At 37.1% G+C, this 22708-nt stretch overlaps 1 protein-coding gene across 1 annotated transcript in view; it reads left to right on the plus strand.

Moving 5' to 3' along the window:
* Positions 1–2274: 2274 nt before the first annotated feature.
* LOC136259267 (mucin-2-like) overlaps positions 2275–22708 on the plus strand; it is a 38465-nt gene continuing 18031 nt past the window's right edge. Inside the window, exons 1-20 of the mRNA XM_066052755.1 lie at positions 2275–2377; positions 3235–3357; positions 3740–3778; positions 4321–4362; positions 5892–5939; positions 6193–6243; positions 7760–7795; positions 8460–8507; positions 9247–9285; positions 9378–9425; positions 11723–11755; positions 11851–11904; positions 14212–14244; positions 14340–14393; positions 15824–15856; positions 15952–16005; positions 16537–16566; positions 20289–20351; positions 21546–21584; positions 22118–22159. Of these exons, the coding sequence (XP_065908827.1) occupies positions 2275–2377; positions 3235–3357; positions 3740–3778; positions 4321–4362; positions 5892–5939; positions 6193–6243; positions 7760–7795; positions 8460–8507; positions 9247–9285; positions 9378–9425; positions 11723–11755; positions 11851–11904; positions 14212–14244; positions 14340–14393; positions 15824–15856; positions 15952–16005; positions 16537–16566; positions 20289–20351; positions 21546–21584; positions 22118–22159 (1012 nt within the window). The remainder of the gene's footprint in view (positions 2378–3234; positions 3358–3739; positions 3779–4320; positions 4363–5891; positions 5940–6192; positions 6244–7759; positions 7796–8459; positions 8508–9246; positions 9286–9377; positions 9426–11722; positions 11756–11850; positions 11905–14211; positions 14245–14339; positions 14394–15823; positions 15857–15951; positions 16006–16536; positions 16567–20288; positions 20352–21545; positions 21585–22117; positions 22160–22708) is intronic.

Genomic DNA, 22708 nt, shown 5'->3' on the forward strand with positions numbered 1-22708 from the left:
GTTTCTACTGCCCTAGTCTAATATTCTGTTTCTTGAATCACCCACTCTCTCAGGATCTCTACTGACTCTATTTTATGATTCTCATAAATCCACCAGTGATATCCAGTCAACATTGATGTAGGAAGCTTCTTTTGTAGCTTCATGTACAGTAGACCATCTCGTAACTCCTCATAACGATTAGCTTCCTTCAGATTAACAATAGCGATGTCTAATAGGCCAGCATAACATTCCAAATCTTTGTAATTTCCTGGACGTACTGGTCTAAATTGATCAATCTCTTCCAAGTAAAGAGCTACCTGTCGGCACTGACCACCAAACTTTCTCTCCAGTCGCTCTTTTGCTGCTTGATAAGCTGCAGCAGAATGACCTAAACCTTCAATAGCTTTCAATGCTTCTCCACTAAGACATTGTCTTAACTGTAACAGTTTGTATTTCCCAGTTGCTGGAGCCTGATCAATACAAGCGGTGAATGCTGCCTTCCAATTTTGGTACATCTTTTTTTTTGTCTCCTGAAAATACAGGAACATTCACTCTTTTCAACTGTTTCCAGAGATCCTGCCCTATAAGTGCAGAATCACTCTGGTTTGGAGCATTGCCATCCACCAAAGTACATGATCGTGAATAAATCCCGTGACTCATGGGTCCAGCAACTAGTGGATGATATTCTCTCACAGAACATGGTACTGTTGTCATTCTAGTATATTCACTCCTATCTTGACCTGTTAACTGGGTATTCACCCCCACTTGGCTAACACCTCCAGACCTGTACTCTGATTCGGGTAACTGCATGCCAAACTGCTTCTCTGTCATATTACAAGCTGCTCTCTGCATATGAGACACTGTCGATTGCTCCTTTGCTCTGTCTGACATTCCAGAGTCACTCTGCATGGGTAAACTATTTACAATTGATGTAGTACTGACAATAGCTGTTCTCTATTCAAACCTTCTACAAACTTACTATACACCATCTATCACTCAGCTCATCACACATTTTCTGGGCACAATTTTGCGCATCAGTAAACTCTATCTCAATTTGTTCGATCTCTGAGCCAAGTTTTGCGTTATTCTTACTATCCTCTTCCACTTTATATTTGGTGGATAGTCTGTCCATAGCTTCCATTGCTTCATCCATAGCGATATTTAAATGTTCACTTGCTTCATCCATCTGCTCTATTGTGACATCTGAACACTAATAACCTTTTCCTAGTTCTGGTAAAAGCTGTTTTACACCTTGCCTTACCCTGTTTCAAGTTCACTACAGTTTCTTCAAATAGTCCATTGTCCTCCAGTGTGTTATATCTATCTTCATCACTATCTTTCTGCTCTGACCCCATTCTGAACCATCCTCTGCTACCAGAAGTGTGGTTTCAAGACTACTTAATTTAAGAATGATTTTAATAATATTGTGGCATACAAAATAACAGCAATTCAGTTAGCAACAATAAACAGTTCAGTCTCTCTTCTTCAGCTACAGTGTATTTCTGGTTCCAAGATAACACAATAAACAGTCCAGTCTCTCTTCTTCTGTAGCTAGTCTCAACAAAATCTTCCAGCTATCAATAAAACTTCTTGTAGAGCTCAGCAGCAACCTTTACAGAGTCTTTTATATCATAACAAAAGATAACCTTCAAAAAAGCAACACTGGAAAATATCTGAATAATAAACAGTGACTCTTAAGAAACAATAAACAGTGACTTGTCATTTGTAAGACCTTTTTTCCAATACCAGCTATCAATATATTTATTGTGTAGTCAGTATTTTGCTACAATTTCAACATGTTTGAGTAATGTTTTGATAATTTACTACTTTTGGTGCATGATTGTGCAGTCGCAGTAGAAACGAAGCTCAGTTCTCTAGTTTAGCCATTTTAAAAGTGTCTACACTGTACCAGTTTCCAAGATTAGCTTCATCACAAATTCTATTTGAAACATAATTTTCTATTTAAAGCTTAATTAAAAGAAAAATACCGAAAAAGTATTGGAATTTAAATATTTTACCAATTTCATAATGATATTGTACCAAAATTAAGGTCCTAATATCGCACAATAGCTACAATTTTATCTCCCTTTTGTGTCCCATTTTATCTGTAGTATGACAATGGGTTCAGTGCCGACTGTATTTGTTTAGTATAAATTGAATCCCACGTTGTATAGTTGTTTAGTGTTTGTATGACTCTATCCACTCCCTTAGCACTTGGGGCTACATTGTGAATACAGCCCATGTGGCTCCTTTCTTCTGCCCACACACTGTTATAACACATTGAACAAATCATCTATGATTAATGAATATGATGTGTTTTCTACAGGTCCAGTCACCACCTCGAGCCCGCCAGTCCGGTTTGTAACATCCACCAGGACTGGCGAACGCCGTCTTGCAGGTACATTCAGTATTACTTTATATTATTTATAGGACAAGACATCATAAAACTTCCAAAGCATCAAAATTTTAGGGGAAATTTGTAAGATTTTTTTCAAAATATCATATTAGGACTACGTACGATGTACATACGTACAAAGTAATACATGAGAAACACTTTTGGTAGCTCCAAATATAGAATGACTCTACGATGCTACATAATAGATTTATAATTTCATGGGAGGTATTTTGTACCTGTAGTCTAGTTTTTGGTTTAGTCATGCTAACTTTAAGAAATTTTAAAATATATTTCAGTGGAAATTTTACACAATATGTATACACTGTATAACGTAAATTTCAAAGCCATGCTTATAAAGGTTTACCAGATTTTTTTACAATCGGTACTTTCAAAAATGGTACTATATCATGTTTTCTAAGGGTAAAATATCAAATGTTTACAGCGGAAATTTCTTTTACGACTATAGCTATTTTGAGTTTCAGTGAATAGTTGGCAGACACATCCAAACTTTCAAAAATTTCAAAACATAAATTTCTAATAAAACATATAGTTGGTGTTCTAAAAGTCAAGAGAATTAGTATAAAAATTAAGACAGAATAAAATGTGTACAGAACACCTGTTCTAAATTTGGTGGCTTCTTTGGACTAAAGTTACAAAAGAAACTCATGAGTGTGTTGTTTTTGGAAGTTTATGATGTCTTACACTATAATGTGTACAGTCTTGTGTAAAGAACTAATGTACTATAATGAAGGATTAAGTTCTAATTTTGTAGAGCAGTAATTTTGCAATTATTGTTTGACCTTTGCAAGTACAAGTAATCAATTACGTATTGATCATTATATTTGTATTTATCATAACAGATTGCTTTATTCCCCTGAGGCAAATTGGTAGGACACCATCAGCTACCATACCACCACCATCATCACCAACTAGCACACCACCATCATCACCAGTTAGGACGTCACCAGCTGGGACATCACCAGGTGTGTTCGTATGTATATCTTATTACACAAGTATCACCAAATTTTTGAGGCTTTTTGAAAGTTACCATTTCAGTGTAAAAACATTTCACTATATTAGCTTTTGTTTCTCCCTTTTGATAGTCAGAAGTATTAAATGATCCCAAAAAGGAAGCTATCAAAAAGCTGATCTTTAAAAGTTCTCTACTTTTGGATGATCTACATGTAGTCTCTTAGGACTACCTTGAAATATTTGGTATTGCCTAGCCCTCTACTCTGTCAGTTTTGCTTTCTGTATGAAGGAGTTGCGCTATATACCTGGAGCAAACTAGCTGCGTATGGCTTGTAATTTGGTTTACATTTTCTGTTTGTGTTTAGTATGCTATTATTTTTCATATTTGTTTAGGGAGGTCCTTTGCTGATGCTGTGAGATCACCTGCAGCTGGTAAGCTTGCTTGTGTTAATATTAAAATAGTAGGAATCACAAAGGTTTGCTTTTTTTGCTCAATAAGATTCCCTAAACTTTCAGCACCCATCTTGTGTGTGTATATATATATATATAATATGATCAAATGCAAAATTATCTAAAATTAAAAAAAAAGAGATAGCACAGTATTTTTTTGGCAGCAGAAACTCACATGATCTCAACAATAACCAGAGTCCAAACATCCTTGTAAACATGGTACAGCATTGTCCACTGTTAGTTTGTGCAACATTCCAGTGCCTGAGCACTGCTAATGCAAGATTCTATCAGTTGTAATTGTAAAAATTTGATTGTGGGTGTTGAGTGCTTTGTTTATCTCATACAGAAGAAACATTTTGTGGCCATAGTGTAAGAGAGGTCTCCTGGGTGATGACTTTTTGCAGTCACGATGTGCGTGATTCCAACTGATGGGTGTTGTATCTCAGTGTGTTTATTGGCATTCCTAATAAAGGGTGCTATTTGAAAACAAGCAATTTTATATTCATGTGTTGTGATTTTCATAGGACCTCCCATGGTGAACCTGGTCACACCACCGACCATGCCAGGTATGTTGACATGCAATGTATAGACTTACAGTCAGTACCAGTAAATCACTTCAACATATTGAAGATTGTGCTGGCCCATTTATCGTCACCGTGCATACATTGTCAGTTCCTAGCACCTTGACTAGAGTTGGAACTGCTGATCCTACCAAGCATGAATGGCCACTCTGCTATCCACATAGAGTATTACCCATGGTACCAAGGAATCTAAAATATGCTTCGTTTCTGTATGTGCATAGATACAGTTACAGTACAGTTGCATAATAAAAAAAGTTTGATCACACTAATAGACACTACAGTGAATAAAGCAAGTTTTGAGTAGACAAAGCCATACCATTAACATCAATCCAATCCTAGTGTATCCAGGTACAATGGACCCATGCTTCTTCGAGCATCATCTTCATAGGATATACGTAGTACTACATTTCCTATGATTGTGTCTGTTATTTAGTGTGGAACTTGGTACTTTGCATTCAATTGCAGCTCTTTTCATGCTCATTCCTTTCTCAACAGTGTCCATAGCTGCCCTCATCTGGGCTTTATTTAGTCCATTGTTTTTTTCTTGCATGTGTGTAAAACAGCAAGTGCTTACTGTAAATGGTAGAAGAGACATCCCCGCCCGCCCCTTGTAATAAGTTTTAGGCATTGTCTATATAGAAACAAATAGACATAGACATAAATACAAAACACTATTAGCAGTTTAACATACGTACACTGTGAAGGTTAAATCCAATGGATTCAGTAGGCATGAGGTTGTTCAGGTGATAGCTAGCTAGTAAAATCCTAAATATCATGGTGACGATAATTAGTATAATTAAAGGTGCTATTTGAAAAAAAAATTCATGTGTTGTACTTTTCTCCCATGGTGAGCATGGTCATGCCACCGACCATGCCAGGTATGTTGGCATGTGATACAGTAAAACTAAATTCCTAAAATTGGATTAAGTTCCATATATAATCACATAAGTTCATAAGTTTTAGGATTTTAAACTGTTGCACCACCTGCAGCTGTGACGCCTGCAAGACCACCTGCAGCTGGAACATCACCAACAAGACGGTCACCTAGGTCGTTGCCAAGGTCCACCAGAGGTTCTCCCTATAGTGGTAAGTTAATGTGTAGTAATAGTAACATGAACCAGGGTGATTTATATGATAGCCAGGATAACTGCTTATGGGATACGCGAATGAACAAAATATTGTGATGATTCAACTTTTGTATGTAGCAACAAACCAAAATAAATATTAGTTTAGTACACTGTTAATCAATTCATTAGGTTTGCTTGCTGGCCACCTGGTTTTTAGAAGTAGCACAACATCAACTTGTTTAATTTCATAGCAATGTTTTGGAAGTATTTCAGGTCATACTGAAAGCGCTTTTGGGCTTTTACCAAGGCATCACGAAGGTATTGTGAGGAGACTGGTTTTAGGGTGATACAGTATTTTGGCCAAACCCTAATATACAGTATTACCATACTGTATGAAATATTGGCTTACTATATATTGTACAGTGTTTATATTGTATCTGTCTATAGGCAGTGGTCCACGTAGGACATCTGAGGGTGTCCCAAGGAGTTCCTCTGGTAAGTTACACTAGTATGTATTTATTTATAATAAATCAGTGCAGTAAATGACATTAGTTGTGTTGTGGTTAAGCTTAAGGCCAGTTTTCCTTCTAAAACTCATAGCTCTTTCTGCATACTAAATTTTCCATTTTGATTTGTTTAGATTTACCCTTTTGTCTCACACTAAATCCATCTCCCACTTGTATAGTTGCCAATAGGACATAAGATTGAAAAGCTTGTGGTCTTTTAACTGCTATATTTTTTGCAATAGGTGGCCGTGGTGTCACACCACCTGTGGCAACGGCTAGGACGGTACCTAGTGGTAAGTAAATGTGTAGTACAATGGAACCCCTTTAAGAGGACACCCAATGAATAGTGGACAACCTCTTTATAATGGACAGGTTCCAGATAAACAGTGCTAGTAATTTTGTGCACCCCTTAAGGCCTTAACTCTTTATTAAGGACAGAAATTAGTGTCCATCTTAGAGGGGTTCCACTGTAATTGTAATATGAGTCAGGGTGTACACTGTATGTACTGTGCACCCTGTATGTATATGTACTATGCAGTCTTCTATTGCTGGCTAATAGCCAGTGTTGGGTGACCAATCACCCAGTACAACTGTAACCACTGTATTCGGACATGTCTTAAATATTTTAGTATCATACAGTATGATAGTACTGTATAGTAGGACCACTAGACGTGGCAAACAAAATAAAATCACCCAAAACCAGCCTCAGTTTTCCCTGAGAACACAAGGCAGTATTGGTTAGGTAAAACTAAGCCCAAACACAAGCTTTCAGATCGACCCGAAACGCTTTCAACAAGTTGCTATGGAATTTTTTTATAAACAATTTATTAAATGTAATTTTCTATTGGCTGACTGAGTAACTGACTGACTGATGCCTACAGGCAGGCTACTGGCTTGATTTTTTCACTGTTCAACATTGCTTCAGAGCGAGAGGTGCCTTTTAGCATACCGCAGTACATACAATGTGTTCTTATAATGGATGGACTTACCAGTGTGTCCCATTCATGAAAAGTGTCGATTTTTGCGGTAGCACATGATGGCTTCTCTTCGTGACAGAAATCGTCAGTATTTTTCATAGTGGCTATTTTGATTACAGAGGTGGTTTTTGAACAGTTCTTGATTTGTACTGCTGTGTAACGAGTTGAACACAGCTGACAATGAAGCGTATTGGGTACTGTACTTCACCTTTCAGATGATAATTGATATAGCTGGGGTGCACGGTGCCATTTCAGATGTGGTATGCATGGGTTCACAGCCAGTCATAGTAAATATTTACTTTAAAAAGTTAACAAACAAGTACACAAAAAAATTGGAATTTTCAACTACACTGTAGAGTAGGGATCATAGCACATTGATAAAAAATACTGAAACAAGCTGGAGTAGTGCACTGTATTAAATCACAGTGAAACAATAAGAAGTGATACCCCTACTGTGCTCAAGATACCATAATGGAAATACACAGTAGGGATATAACACTTCTTATTGTTTTACTGTGATTTAATATCATGCACTACTCCAGCTTGTTTCAGTACTTTTTATGGTCCCTACTCTAGTGGAAAATTCCATTTTTTTGTGTACTTGTTATGTAGTTATTAATGTTACATGGATATTGTTTGCTAAGGGGTGCTAGCTACATGTACACTGTACCTTATACTTGGCTAGGCTAACAAGGTATACTAATTTACAAGGTACATGTATACCCCCATATACCCTCAATTCAAACACTGGGCAAGTATTATTATTCAGTGGCTATTAATATATTTATACAAAATTCTTATGAGTGTGTAATATGATTTGTTTCCACTATAGCTACTGTATCAATTCCACCACGATCATCCCCTGCTGGTATGTACTGCATGTACATGTATGTGTACGTATATTTTAAAGTGTTTTCATCCTACTCATACTAAATTCAGTTTGTCTATCATTTTTATATGTGAATTCTCTTCATAAAGCTTCATGTCTTCTCCTTACTTAGAAAGGGGATATGCCTCCTTTTACCATGCCATTCCTGGTAAACTGCAAGGCCTGTTCAGTCGTTATACACCTGTTAGAGCACATAGGCCAGCCTCTAGTGAACTGGGTTCAACTGGTTTCAGTTACCAGCCACATCCCCTTCAAGTAAACGCGATGAAAACAGAAAGGTAAGCTTTAATACAGTCCTTCATTCATTGAATGAAGGTTTGTTTTCCGTAGCTCAAAATACGCTCTTCTGCCACTGCTTTTTACCTTTATATTGTAAATTTCTAGCCGTAACAACCAATGAAATGTTGCACTTCTCCTGTTTGAAGTTTACTTAAATTGCTGGCTGTATAATCACCGCTTATATACACAACACTGGATTATGACTTTTGGTTTAATAACATGATTAGCCATAACTCAGTGGGCAATTAACAAACATCCCGTCCTGCTGGTATGTACATGTACGTATGTATATATTTTAATTAAAATGTTGGTATCCTACTGTACAAAATTCATAAGTGTGATATTTTGTTTTCAACTACTATAGGTGACCAACAACAGCCGCCACCATCGGTCACCAGCACAATTCCAACCAGTATGTGTAGATTTTACTATATCCTTTGTTATGCTTCTTAATTTGTAAACGTTGACACATTATAAGTACAGTACTGCTCACTATCAAATACTGCCTTGAATTGCAGCAGCCATACGCTTCACTTTCAGCTGTTCAGTCCATTACACAGCATTACAAATGAAGAACAGTGTTGAAATTGTCTCTCCAGGACCATGGAAAATAACGTACTGTAGGGAAGCCTTGTATTAATCTCCATGAATTGTAGTGGAATGCATGGCTTGTTAACTGGTTCGACTGGTTTTAGTTACCAGCCACACACCCCTTTGAGTAAACATGACGAGAACAGAAAGTTAAGCTTTAATATAGTCCTTCATTCATTGAATGGTTTATTTTCTATAGCTTAAAATACACTATTCTTCTGCCATTGCTGTTTACCTTTTTATTGTACATTTCTAGCTGTGACGACCAATGAAATGTACTTTTCCTGTTTGAAATTTGTGTACAGTGCTGGCTGTAATCACCACTTATATACACAATCACAACACTGCATTAATTACAACTATAGGTTTAATAACATGTTTAGCTATAACTCAGTGAGCAATGTGTTTAACAAGTATGGATCTCCATACCAAAAGTATCTATATAGTTAAGTAGTCAGTCAGCAACATACGTTACGGCAAGTATTTGATGGTTGTTACTGGATTAAAATATTTGTACAAAATTCTCAATGAGTGTGAAATATGGTTTGTTTTCACTATAGCTACTTTATCAACAGTACCAGAATCATCCAATCCTGCTGGTATGTACATGTATGTGTATATTTTTAATGTTGTCATCCTACTGTACAAAATTCACAAGTGTGATGTTGTTTTTTGTTTTCAACTACTATAGGTGACCATGACCAAGTACCACCACCAACACTATCGGTTACCAACAACGGTACGTGACATAGCAATGTTCAGCTCATTCTTTCAAGGGGTTTAACCTGTGGGCATGACATAAGTTTGATCTTATTTTATGCAAGTAACCAATCATAACTCTGTGATTCTTTATTGGGTTCCCACCAAACATGGTACCATTTTAATGAACCCTTAAAGTGTGTCAAGTTTTAGCTTGATCAGGGTATGCATTTGTATCTTATTGCAGATTTTTCCAAGCGTGCAAAAAAAGTAGACAAAAATATTGTAAAGAACCCCAAACTTTTAACAACTCGTATCACGGAAATGGCTGGGGCAATTTTTCTTCAAATTTCATATGTAGACTACCCTACTGCACAGGCACTTGTTGTAGCAAATATAACTGTAGATGGAGTAAACATCATAGGAGTGCCATGTTTGCTTGGAAAGGAATCAAGTTACATGTAGAGATCATACACAAAACTCAACTTGTGTCACAATTACAAGATCTAGTTTCACGAATAGAAAACTAGTAATTTTTATACCTACCAGGAAAACTGCTATGAAGAGTGAGCTGAAAACCAGTATGTAGGTGGAACAATCATAAAAAATCTTTGCAGTGGTATAGAAGATCTGAGTAAAAGCTGCTGAGTTATAACGTACTGTAACTGTGCTTAATTCTGGACAGATACTAACTCCAGTCACTTCAAATATTTATCGTCATATCTCAAAAACTAGCTACAGAGTACTTACTTAAAATTTCATTCTAGTTGGCATTTCTTTGTAACAAACAAGTACAAGTGAAAATGATGCACTATTGTGCCAGACTTCTCTGGGAAATTGAATAAACATATGGATGTACTATTTCCAGGTCTATAGTGTCAGATGACAACACGCGGATTGGCTTTACTGCATTGTCCTGGTTTGTAATGAAAGGCCCCAAATTTGCACAAAACAAGCAGCAGTAAATAACATAGTAGCTTTTGATGTGGTGTTGTCTGAGGTGTTGTAACTTTTTTGTACATTGAGAGTTCATAAAGAAGCAAGGAAGGCCAAGACAAACAGCAAATATCACCATAACTTTTGAATAAAGCGCTTGCAGAACAATCCACATATTTTGTTTGTTAAAACTCATGAAGAGAAGCCTAATGGCACCTTGTTGACTTATAAATTAAGTATGCAGCAGTTGAAGTGGCAACAACAAATTCATACGGCTTTACAAGCAACTACAGCAACCCTCAGTGCACCAAGGTTTAATTAATAAGCAATTTAGGGATCAAATAAGCAAAAGTAGTGAAACAAGGCAGGTTTCCTTCACCTAAAGGACCAGAATGCTTTTTGTTTATGACACTGTGTAACAGGCTGAAATGGGAGGTGAAAGTAAAGAGTAGTTGGGGCTCTTGAATCATCGATATTTTTTGTGGTGACTGGATTAATTGGGCAGGTGCTTTTCCTACTATTCTTTGTTTATACGTTTATATCACTGTATAACAGGGTGAACATAGCTGATAGCAAAGCATAATGGTTATTTCACTTTTCAAGTCAACAGTTGATACCTGGGATACACATTCAGATGAAATTAACTCTGATGCCATCCTTTCTTTGATGCTGTATGTGTGTGTTCCCCAGTCATAATAATGTTACAGTATATAATAATGTTACAAAAAAGCAAACAAACAAGTACAGTACAGTGGAACCTCAGTTATCCGGACCCCACTTATTCGGATTCTCGGTTAACCGAACCACGGAAATTACTGCTCTATTAGAGTAGTGACTGTTCTATTAGAGTAGTTGAAAATACTGATATTTAAAAAATTTTTCTTCATGCTATTTTAAGGTTATTTATACACAGTTTCAGAGATACGGACTTTTCAGACTTATGGACCACCCCTGGTCCCAAAGGGTTCGGATAACTGAGGTTCCACTGTATATGGAAAATTAGAAATTTTAAGTTTGATTAGGGTTTATAGAAATAAAATGTAATGAAACAATGAAGATCAGCTACACCTGCAGATATACTAGTTGACATTTATTCCACAATTTGGTCAAATTATACTAGTGGATGTTGTTAACCCCTACTTCAGCCTATACCCATGACTAAATTAGGAATTTAATGTCCACTAGTATTGTATATCTTCAGGTGTAGGCAACCTCCCTTGTCTCTATTAGGCTTGCGTATATTATGCCGGAATAATTTTTAGGTGGTAAAAAGAATCAGGAATAATTCCGGAATAATAGGATGATCTTCTGGAATACTTAATTAGAATTCACATATTTTTCATGTAGTATTGCAGAAAAATTCTCATGAGTGTGTAATATGGTTTGTTCTCACTATTGTAGATCAATCCTTAACACCACCAACATCAACAGCTGGTACGTATGTACATGTATGTGTATACTTGAAAGTGTTTGTATTCTACTGTACAAAACTCACAAGTGTAATATTATTTTGTTTTCAACTACTATAGGTGACCATGACCAAGTACCACCACCACCACCAACTCTATCGGTTACCAACAATGGTACGTGACATAGCAATGTTCAGCTCATTCCTTCAAGGGGTTTACCCTGTAGGCATGACATAAGTTTGATCTTATTTTATGCAAGTAACCAATCATAACTCTGTGATTCTTTATCAGGTTCCTACCAAACATGGTACCATTTTAATGAGCCCTTAAAGTGTGTCAAGTTTTAGCTTGATCAGGGTATGCATTTGTATCTTATTGCAGATTTTTCCAAGTGTGCACAAAGAAGTAGACAAAAATATTGAAAAGAAGCCCAAAATTTTGGCCACTCGTATCACGGAAATGGCTGGGGCAATTTTTCTTCAAATTTCATATGTAGACTCCCCTACTGCACAGGCAGTTGTTATAGCAAATATAACTGTAGATGGAGTAAACATCATAGGAGTGCCTTTTTGTTTGCTTGGAAAGGAATCAAGTTACATGTAGAGATCATACAACTTGTGTCACAATTACAAGATCTAGTTTCACGAATAGAAAACTATTAATTTTTATACCTACCAGGCAAACTGCTATGAAGAGTGAGCTGAAAACCAGTATGTAGATGGAACAATCATAGAAAATCCTTGCAGTGGTATAGAAGATCTGAGTAAAAGCTGCTGAGTTATAACGTACTGTAACTGTGCTTAATTCTTGACAGATACTAACTCCAGTCACTTCAAATATTTATCGTCATATCTCAAAAACTAGCTACAGAGTACTTACTTAAAATTTCATTCTAGTTGGCATTTCTTTGTAACAAACAAGTACAAGTGAAAATGAAGCACTATTGTGCCAGACCTCTCTGGGAAATTGAATAAACATATGGATGTACTATTTCCAGGTCTATAGCGTCAGATGACAACACGCGGATTGGCTTTACTGCTTTGTCCTGGTTTGTAATGAAAGGCCCCAAATTTGCACAAAACAAGCAGCAGTGTGTGTAAATAACATAGTAGCTTTTGATGTGGTATTGTCTGAGGTGTTGTAACTTTTTTGTACATTGAGAGTTCATAAAGAAGCAAGGAAGGCCAAGACAAACAGCAAATATCACCATAACTTTTGAATAAAGCGCTTGCAGAACAATCCACATATTTTGTTTGTTAAAACTCATGAAGAGAAGCCTAATGGCACCTTGTTGACTTATAAATTAAGTATGCAGCAGTTGAAGTGGCAACAACAAATTCATACGGCTTTACAAGCAACTACAGCAACCCTCAGTGCACCAAGGTTTAATTAATAAGCAATTTAGGGATCAAATAAGCAAAAGTAGTGAAACAAGGCAGGTTTCCTTCACCTAAAGGACCAGAATACTTTTTGTTTATGACACTGTGTAACAGTATGACACTGTGTAACAGGCTGAAATGGGAGGTGAAAGTAAAGAGTAGTTGGGGCTCTCGAATCATCGATATTTTTTGTGGTGACTGGATTAATTGGGCAGGTGCTTTCCTACTATTCTTTGTTTATACGTTTATATCACTGTATAACAGGGTGAACATAGCTGATAGCAAAGCATAATGGTTATTTCACTTTTCAAGTCAACAGTTGATACGTGGGATACACATTCAGTCTGATGCCATCCTTTCTTTGATGCTGTATGTGTGTGTTCCCCAGTCATAATAATGTTATATAACAATGTTACAAAAAAGCAAACAAACAAGTACAGTACAGTGGAACCTCAGTTATCCGGACCCCACTCATCCGGATTCTCGGTTAACCGAACCACGGAAATTACTGCTCTATTAGAGTAGTGACTGTTCTATTAGAGTAGTTGAAAATACAGATATTTAAAAAAATTTTTTTCATGCTATTTTAAGGTTATTTATACACAGTTTCAGAGATACGGACTTTTCAGACTTATGGACCACCCTTGGTCCCAAGGGGTTCGGATAACTGAGGTTCCACTGTATATGGAAAATTAGAAATTTTAAGTTTGATTAGGGTTTATAGAAATAAAATGTAGTGAAGCAATGAAGGTCAGCTACACCTGCAGATATACTAGTTGACATTTATTCCACAATTTGGTCAAATTATACTAGTGGATGTTGTTAACCCCTACTTCAGCCTATACCCATGACTAAATTAGGAATTTAATGTCCACTAGTATTGTATGTCTTCAGGTGTAGGCAACTTCCCTTGTCTCTATTAGGCTTGCGTATATTATGCCGGAATAATTTTTAGAATAATCGGTGGTAAAAAGAATCAGGAATAATTCCGGAATAATAGGATGATCTTCTGGAATACTTAATTAGAATTCACATATTTTTCATGTAGTATTGCAGAAAAATTCTCATGAGTGTGTAATATGGTTTGTTCTCACTATTGTAGATCAATCCTTAACACCACCAACATCAACAGCTGGTACGTATGTACATGTATGTGTATACTTGAAAGTGTTTGTATCCTACTGTACAAAACTCACAAATGTAATATTATTTTGTTTTCAACTACTATAGGTGACCATGACCAAGTACCACCACCACCACCAACTCTATCGGTTACCAACAATGGTACGTGACATAGCAATGTTCAGCTCATTCCTTCAAGGGGTTTACCCTGTAGGCATGACATAAGTTTGACCGTATTTTACATAAATAACCAATCATAACTCTGTGATTCTTTATCAGGTTCCTACCAAACATGGTACCATTTTAATGAGCCCTTAAAGTGTGTCAAGTTTTAGCTTGATCAGGGTATGCATTTGTATCTTATTGCAGATTTTTCCAAGGGTGCAAAAAAAGTAGACAAAAATATTGAAAAGAACCCCAAACTTTTAACAACTCGTATCACGGAAATGGCTGGGGCAATTTTTCTTCAAATTTCATATGTAGACTCCCCTACTGCACAGGCAGTTGTTGTAGCAAATATAACTGTAGATGGAGTAAACATCATAGGATTGTCATGTTTGCTTGGAAAGGAATCAAGTTACATGTAGAGATCATACACAAAACCCAACTTGTGTCACAATTACAAGATCTAGTTTCACGAATGAAACACTATTAATTTTTATACCTACCAGGCAAACCGCTATGAAGAGTGAGATGAAAACCAGTATGTAGATGGAACAATCATAAAAAATCTTTGCAGTGGTATAGAAGATCTGAGTAAAAGCTGCTGAGTTATAACGTACTGTAACTGTGCTTAATTCTTGACAGATACTAACTCCAGTCACTTCAAATATTTATCGTCATATCTCAAAAACTAGCTACAGAGTACTTACTTAAAATTTCATTCTAGTTGGCATTTCTTTGTAACAAACAAGTACAAGTGAAAATGATGCACTATTGTGCCAGACCTCTCTGGGAAATTGAATAAACATATGGATGTACTATTTCCAGGTCTATAGCGTCAGATGACAACACGCGGATTGGCTTTACTGCTTTGTCCTGGTTTGTAATGAAAGGCCCCAAATTTGCACAAAACAAGCAGCAGTAAATAACATAGTAGCTTTTGATGTGGTGTTGTCTGAGGTGTTGTAACTTTTTTGTACATTGAGAGTTCATAACGAAGCAAGGAAGGCCAAGACAAACAGCAAATATCACCACCATAACTTTTGAATAAAGCGCTTGCAGAACAATCCACATGTTTTGTTTGTTAAAACTCATGGAGAGAAGCCTAATGGCACCTTGTTAACTTATAAATTAAGTATGCAGCAGTTGAAGTGGCAACAACAAATTCATACGGCTTCACAAGCAAAGGAATTAAATGTCCACTAGTACTGTATATCTTCAGGTGTAGGCAACCTCCCTTGTCTCTATTAGGCTTGCGTATATTATGCCGGAATAATTTTTGGAATAATCGGTGGTATAAAGAATCAGGAATAATTCCAGAATAATAGGATGATCTTCTGGAATACTTAATTAGAATTCACGTATTTTTCAAGTAGTATCGCAGAAAAATTCTCATGAGTGTGTAATATGGTTTGTTCTCACTATTGTAGATCAATCCCCAACACCACCAACATCAACAGCTGGTACGTATGTACATGTATGTGTATACTTGAAAGTGTTTGTATCCTACTGTACAAAACTCACAAACGTAATATTATTTTGTTTTCAACTACTATAGGTGACCATGACCAAGTACCACCACAACCACCAACTCTATCGGTTACCAACAATGGTACGTGACATAGCAATGTTCAACTCATTCCTTCAAGGGGTTTACCCTGTAGGCATGACATAAGTTTGACCGTATTTTACACAAATAACCAGTCATAACTCTGTGATTCTTTATCAGGTTCCTACCAAACATGGTACCATTTTAATGAGACCTTAAAGTGTGTCAAGTTTTAGCTTGATCAGGGTATGCATTTGTATCTTATTGCAGATTTTGCAAAGTGTGCGAAAAGAAGTAGGCGGAAAAACTGAAAAGAACCCCAAAATTTAGGCCATTCACATCACGGAAATGGCTGGGGAAATTTTCTTCAAATTTTATATGTAGACTCCCCTACTGCACAGGCAGTTGTTGTAGCAAATATAACTGTAGATGGAGTAAACATCATAGGAGTTAAATGTTTCGAGTAAATTTTAATGGAAGTTAGAGCACAATTTACTATGTAGCCCAGCCAGTCTGTTTTAAAGTTACTTTTGTATCTTATAGTGATGCAAAATTGTCACAAGTGTGTGATATAGTTTGTTTTCAACACTGTAGATCAACTACCATCACCAGCTGACTCCACAGGTATGTGCATACTGTAGTTTAATAATTTTACATCCTACTTACTGAAAGATTTTGTCCACAATATACAAGTGTGCAATTATTCAGACCGAAAGGATCATGAACTTTTCTGGCTAAAAATATCACCCTACAACCAGCCTCATAATACCTGCATGGCACCTTAGCAGTATTAACACAAGAAAAAATATTCAGTGAAATTTTTTACTGACTGATTGCCTGACTGATTGATGCCTTCAGACAAGTGTAAGTTGATATCGGTTAAGACTATGGGCTTGATTTGTTTTCACCATATGTGACCAGATTTTACAAAACCAATTCAAATTGCACATCAGGCAAAATCAAACTAACACCACCAGTGGATAGCTACACTATCGTACTACTCGTTTTGACCCTCAGTACTACTCAAACTACACGAGGCTGGTTTTAACAGACGTCTTTTCTGGGTGGTGTGGAGTGCTCAAATGGCGGTTTCAGGCCTTGTGAAGGACCTGGCTTGGCAAGAATCAGTGGTTTACTGGTGGACAGCCTTATAATGTTGGCCAAACGTGTTCCCTGTTCATTTTGCTACATATCAGCCACTAAGGAGCCAGCACAGCCCTGTAATCTCTTGTCTGGACTCCAATCGTGGTCTGCCTCCATTTTGAGGTCTATCTCTTGCCTTCCCCACCACCCCGCCACCCTCCACCCCTTTGTGAGCACTCGTGATACTACTTCGCTCTTCCAACTGCTCAGATTTTCTATCTTATTTGGCGGAAACTCTACAAGCAACTACAAGTACTGGAAGTGGCCTGAAAGGTAACATATTGATGCATCTTTTGTGTAAATTTCATATGCGTGCTTGCTGTCCATGGAGAGTTATGCTGGCTTCAATTCTTTAAAACCGTTTATCTCGAAACTTCTAATGTGCGATTTGGATCGTTTTTCCAAAATCCAGTCACATATGACGTTGCTTCAGCCTGTTCGTATACTGCAGAACATACACCTGTGCAATGCAATGCCTCATGGACTTACCTGTGTCCTCCGGCCTTTATGTCCCAATTATCTTTGCTGATAGCACAAGTTGTCAATTTGTAGTAGTACTGCAGGATTGTTTCCCTACACACTTGTAACAGAATTTGTCCGAATTTTTTGTTGTGACTGGATTGATTACAGATGTCTTTCTCGTAGTGTTCTTAATTTGTTTGTAACACTGTGTAATGGGCTGAACATAGCTGAAAACAAAAAAAAAACAAAGTGCAATAATCACTTCACTATTTCAATAATTTATAATTCTAGTTCACTCAGACAATGTGCGCTATTCTCCTAATGCAACACATGCATGTTCACCAGTTATAATAATGTGACAAAAAGTAAACAAACAAGTACAAGTAAAAATTAAGATCAAGGAAATAAGCAGTGAAACAAGGGAAGTTGCCTACACGTACCTGAAGATATACTAATGGACATTTAATCATTTCAAACTGAATTAGAGATTAAATGTCCACTAGTATATATCTTCAGGTGTATGCAACCTCCCTGACTGAAATAGGATTAAATGTCCATTAGTATATCTTCATACAACTTGTTGGAACATAATGTTAATAATTGTTTGTTTTAGTACCACCAACTACATCATCACAACAACATGTAATTTGCTTGGATGAAATCAATTAAATTCTTTGTAGTGTGTGCAGCTTAACAAATTTTTTCTTTTGCACAGCTGTCTATTGAAATTTGAGTATTAAATGTGTACAATTGTTTTACTAAGTGTGCTATTGACACTTAAATCACAAATAGCAGGGGTGACTAGACTCACGGACTGGACTTATGGACTGACAGCTTTAACCAATAATCTAGGTATTATCCATCTCTTGCAACACTGGGGACACAGCTATCAAGTTACAACTGGTGGTGCTGCTCTTCCTTACAAGTCATGGCACTGGTGTGTGCACTAATTAATTAAAACATACTTACGATACACATGTTCTAGCAGTGATAAAGCGTGATAGAGGTTATTGTTGTAGCGTACATGTTTTCTTTTGTTGCTAGCACTGGTGTCAGGGCTGTAGTGATGAGCCAGTTTATTTGCATAGCCCCATCACCTTGCCCACACGGTGGTGCCACCTATAGCTACCTGCTAAGAATAATTATTGGTTCATCTCGACCTACAGCCCTAACATTAGTGCTAAAGCAACAAAAAAAACATCTACGCTACAACAATAGCCTCTATCACACTTTATCACTGCTGGTACACCATGTAGAGGTGCCTAGGTTCACAGTCACTTGGCAGCGAGATAGCCCTGCATGACCAGATGTAAATTTACAATTAATATACCACAGAACATTGTTATCTTAGGAAGGCTCTGCACAAAACTTACTATGCACAAAGCAACATACAAGTTAATAGAGTAATTGTCATTTACAGGATATAATGGTGTAATGCATATTAACTGGTAGTTCCTCATAGTGCATAAACTTAATGTATCTATTATATTAGTGCAGTTGGATAGCTTAACTAGCTTCATTTACTTTTCCTCAAATTCAGCTGTGGTCACTTCATGTCAGTCTCATTAGTAACTGTCAACTTCAGATAGAACCCATCACACAATGAATGGTAGCACTGCTACACACTCCATCCTTGTAAGCTAGCCTGTATAATGCCTACGTAGCTTTATTGTTTTAAAATAGAAGTGAGCATCTTTAAGCATAATTACTGTATTCAGTTATAAGCGCAATTAGTTGAACTTGGAGCTTGTAATTGACAGCTAATGTTGAGAAGAGTATAGCCACTCTGCAATGCATGAGATTAGCAGTTTCGTGCATGTGAGCATGAGATTGTATGCAGATGAGTGAGACTCATGCCCACTGTGTGAGACCTTGTATGAACATGTATTGCAAGTGTATTCTAATTAATTAGTACATGTGCTAGTGCCATGACTTGAAGGAAGAGCAGTACCAGCAGTTGTAGCTTGATAGTAATGTATTCAGTGCTGCAAGAGATGGATATTGCCTGGATTATTGTTTAAAAGCTGTTTCCAGCTCAGTCCATGAGTCCAGTTCATGAGTCCAGTCTGTGAAATACATTACGCCCAAGGAATACACTCTATAGTAGGGCAGGGACGAATATTGAAATTTACCTTCAAACATTTACTAATAAAACGTTCGAACATTCGAAGCTTTGGTATTGGCCTTCAAGTTACAGGTTTTCTTGTATTTATGCACATCCTTCTTAAATTTTATTTTTCTAAACCTGTCTAATAAGTTTGTAAGCATTTGGAAAGTGCATAGCAGCAGTGCTGAATGATGCAATCAATCAATTGCAAATGGGCGTGTCCGCTATACTGCAATCATGCATAGATAAACACCAAGTAATAGCTAAAAGGATGTTTTCCATGCATTATCTATCACATTACAAGGTGTTAAGGCTGCAACTATGGTAGCAAGCTGAACTGTGATGGTTTAAAAGTGGGCATGGCACACGAAGATTGACCGCAAAGAGATGAACGTTGATCACACAAGAGGAATAAGCAGCTGCGATAAAGATAACGATGTTTATTTGTAATTCTTTCGTAGACTATGAGTGCATTATGAAGCTATGAAGGATACTTTTATAATTTGAATAACCTTCAAACCAGCTAAACATTCGAAGCTTCATCCCAGCCCTACTATCAAGTATTATTTAGTGGCTGTTAATGGTTAAAATATTTGTACAATATTCTCATGAGTGTGTAATGTGGTTTGTATAGATCAATCACCAACACTACCACCATCATCACCAGTTAGGACGTCACCAGCTGGGACATCACCAGGTGTGTTAGTATGTATATCTTAAACCCCAGTGCGTGGGAGTATCAAAGTGCCGCGCTGGGTTATAACTACCATACAGCTAGACAGAGCGGCGCTGCTACTGTACGATATATTAGTTATCACCCAGTGATAACTAACTTATCACCCTGTTGCGGAGCCACTCAGTCTCTTTCGTGACATCATAATAACCGCGAATGGCATTGTTTACCGATGGAACAAAGAGCCAAATAAGGAAATATTGATACAAAACACACCAATACAGCACTTAAAACTACCTAAATCATACAAGAAACTGTTAATCCTTTACACAATAACACTACAAGTTACCAATACGATAGTTTAACAAATGTCAAGAATAGTACGTGACGATTTTCGCTCCAGCAATCACTCCCAACGGTCACTATGGTGAAGAACTAACTTCCTCTAGCTTCATCGTTCTATCTTGGACTATGGTAGCAATTTGTTGGTCTTTATTTTTCTCTTGCACACCACGCGACACCACTATACCAATTTCTGATGAACGTACCTGGAACTGCTGCTTCATAACACCGCCCTTCGCTACAGTTTTGTAGGCAGTATGTAAGGTCTCTCTTGTGGCTACGAAGTAGAATCTCCACACAATTCGGACGAAATCTTGAGCACAGTGACAGGAACTCAAACCGGAACTTAATTTACTATCCGTAAACTTCTGCGCACTCCCGCGCACTGGGATATAAAACAGTTATATCCCGTATACTCGGATGATATCATTGTTATTACACTCGTCCTCGGCTCCGAGCCTCGGACTTGTGTAATAACAATGATATCACCCTCGTACCGGGATATAACTATAACTTATTACACAAGTATCACCAAATTTTTGAGGCTTTTTGAAAGTTACCATTTCAGTGTAAAAACATTTCACTATATTAGCTTTTGTTTCTCCCTTTTGATAGTCAGAAGTATTAAATGATCCCAAAAAGGAAGCTATCAAAAAGCTGATCTTTAAAAGTTCTCTACTTTTGGATGATCTACATGTAGTCTCTTAGGACTACCTTGAAATATTTGGTATTGCCTAGCCCTCTACTCTGTCAGTTTTGCTTTCTGTATGAAGGAGTTGCGCTATATACCTGGAGCAAACTAGCTGCGTATGGCTTGTAATTTGGTTTACATTTTCTGTTTGTGTTTGTATGCTATTATTTTTCATATTTGTTTAGGGAGGTCCTTTGCTGATGCTGTGAGATCACCTGCAGCTGGTAAGCTTGCTTGTGTTAATATTAAAATAGTAGGAATCACAAAGGTTTGCTTTTTTTGCTCAATAAGATTCCCTAAACTTTCAGCACCCATCTTGTGTGTGTATATATATATGATCAAATGCAAAATTATCTAAAATTCAAAAAAAAAAGATAGTACAGTATTTTTTTGGCAGCAGAAACTCACATGATCTCTACAATAACCAGAGTCCAAACATCCTTGTAAACATGGTACAGCATTGTCCACTGTTAGTTTGTGCAACATTCCAGTGCCTGAGCACTGCTAATGCAAGATTCTATCAGTTGTAATTGTAAAAATTTGATTGTGGGTGTTGAGTGCTTTGTTTATCTCATACAGAAGAAACATTTTGTGGCCATAGTGTAAGAGAGGTCTCCTGGGTGATGACTTTTTGCAGTCACGATGTGCGTGATTCCAACTGATGGGTGTTGTATCTCAGTGTGTGTATTGGCATTCCTAATAAAGGGTGCTATTTGAAAACAAGCAATTTTATATTCATGTGTTGTGATTTTCATAGGACCTCCCATGGTGAACCTGGTCATACCACCGACCATGCCAGGTATGTTGACATGTGATGTATAGACTTACAGTCAGTACCAGTAAATCACTTCAACATATTGAAGATTGTGCTGGCCCATTTATCGTCACCATGCATACATTGTCAGTTCCTAGCACCTTGACTAGAGTTGGGACTGCTGATCCTACCAAGCATGAATGGCCACTCTGCTATCCACATAGAGTATTACCCATGGTACCAAGGAATCTAAAATATGCCTCGTTTCTGTACGTGCATAGATACAGTTACAGTACAGTTGCATAATAAAAAAAGTTTGATCACACTAATAGACACTACAGTGAATAAAGCAAGTTTTGAGTAGACAAAGCCATACCATTAACATCAATCCAATCCTAGTGTATCCAGGTACAATGGACCCATGCTTCTTCGAGCATCATCTTCATAGGATATACGTAGTACTACATTTCCTATGATTGTGTCTGTTATTTAGTGTGGAACTTGGTACTTTGCATTCAATTGCAGCTCTTTTCATGCTCATTCCTTTCTCAACAGTGTCCATAGCTGCCCTCATCTGGGTTTTAGTCCATTGTT

Source organism: Dysidea avara, chromosome 6 (genome assembly GCF_963678975.1).
Source record: "Dysidea avara chromosome 6, odDysAvar1.4, whole genome shotgun sequence".
Classification (NCBI taxonomy): domain Eukaryota; kingdom Metazoa; phylum Porifera; class Demospongiae; order Dictyoceratida; family Dysideidae; genus Dysidea; species Dysidea avara.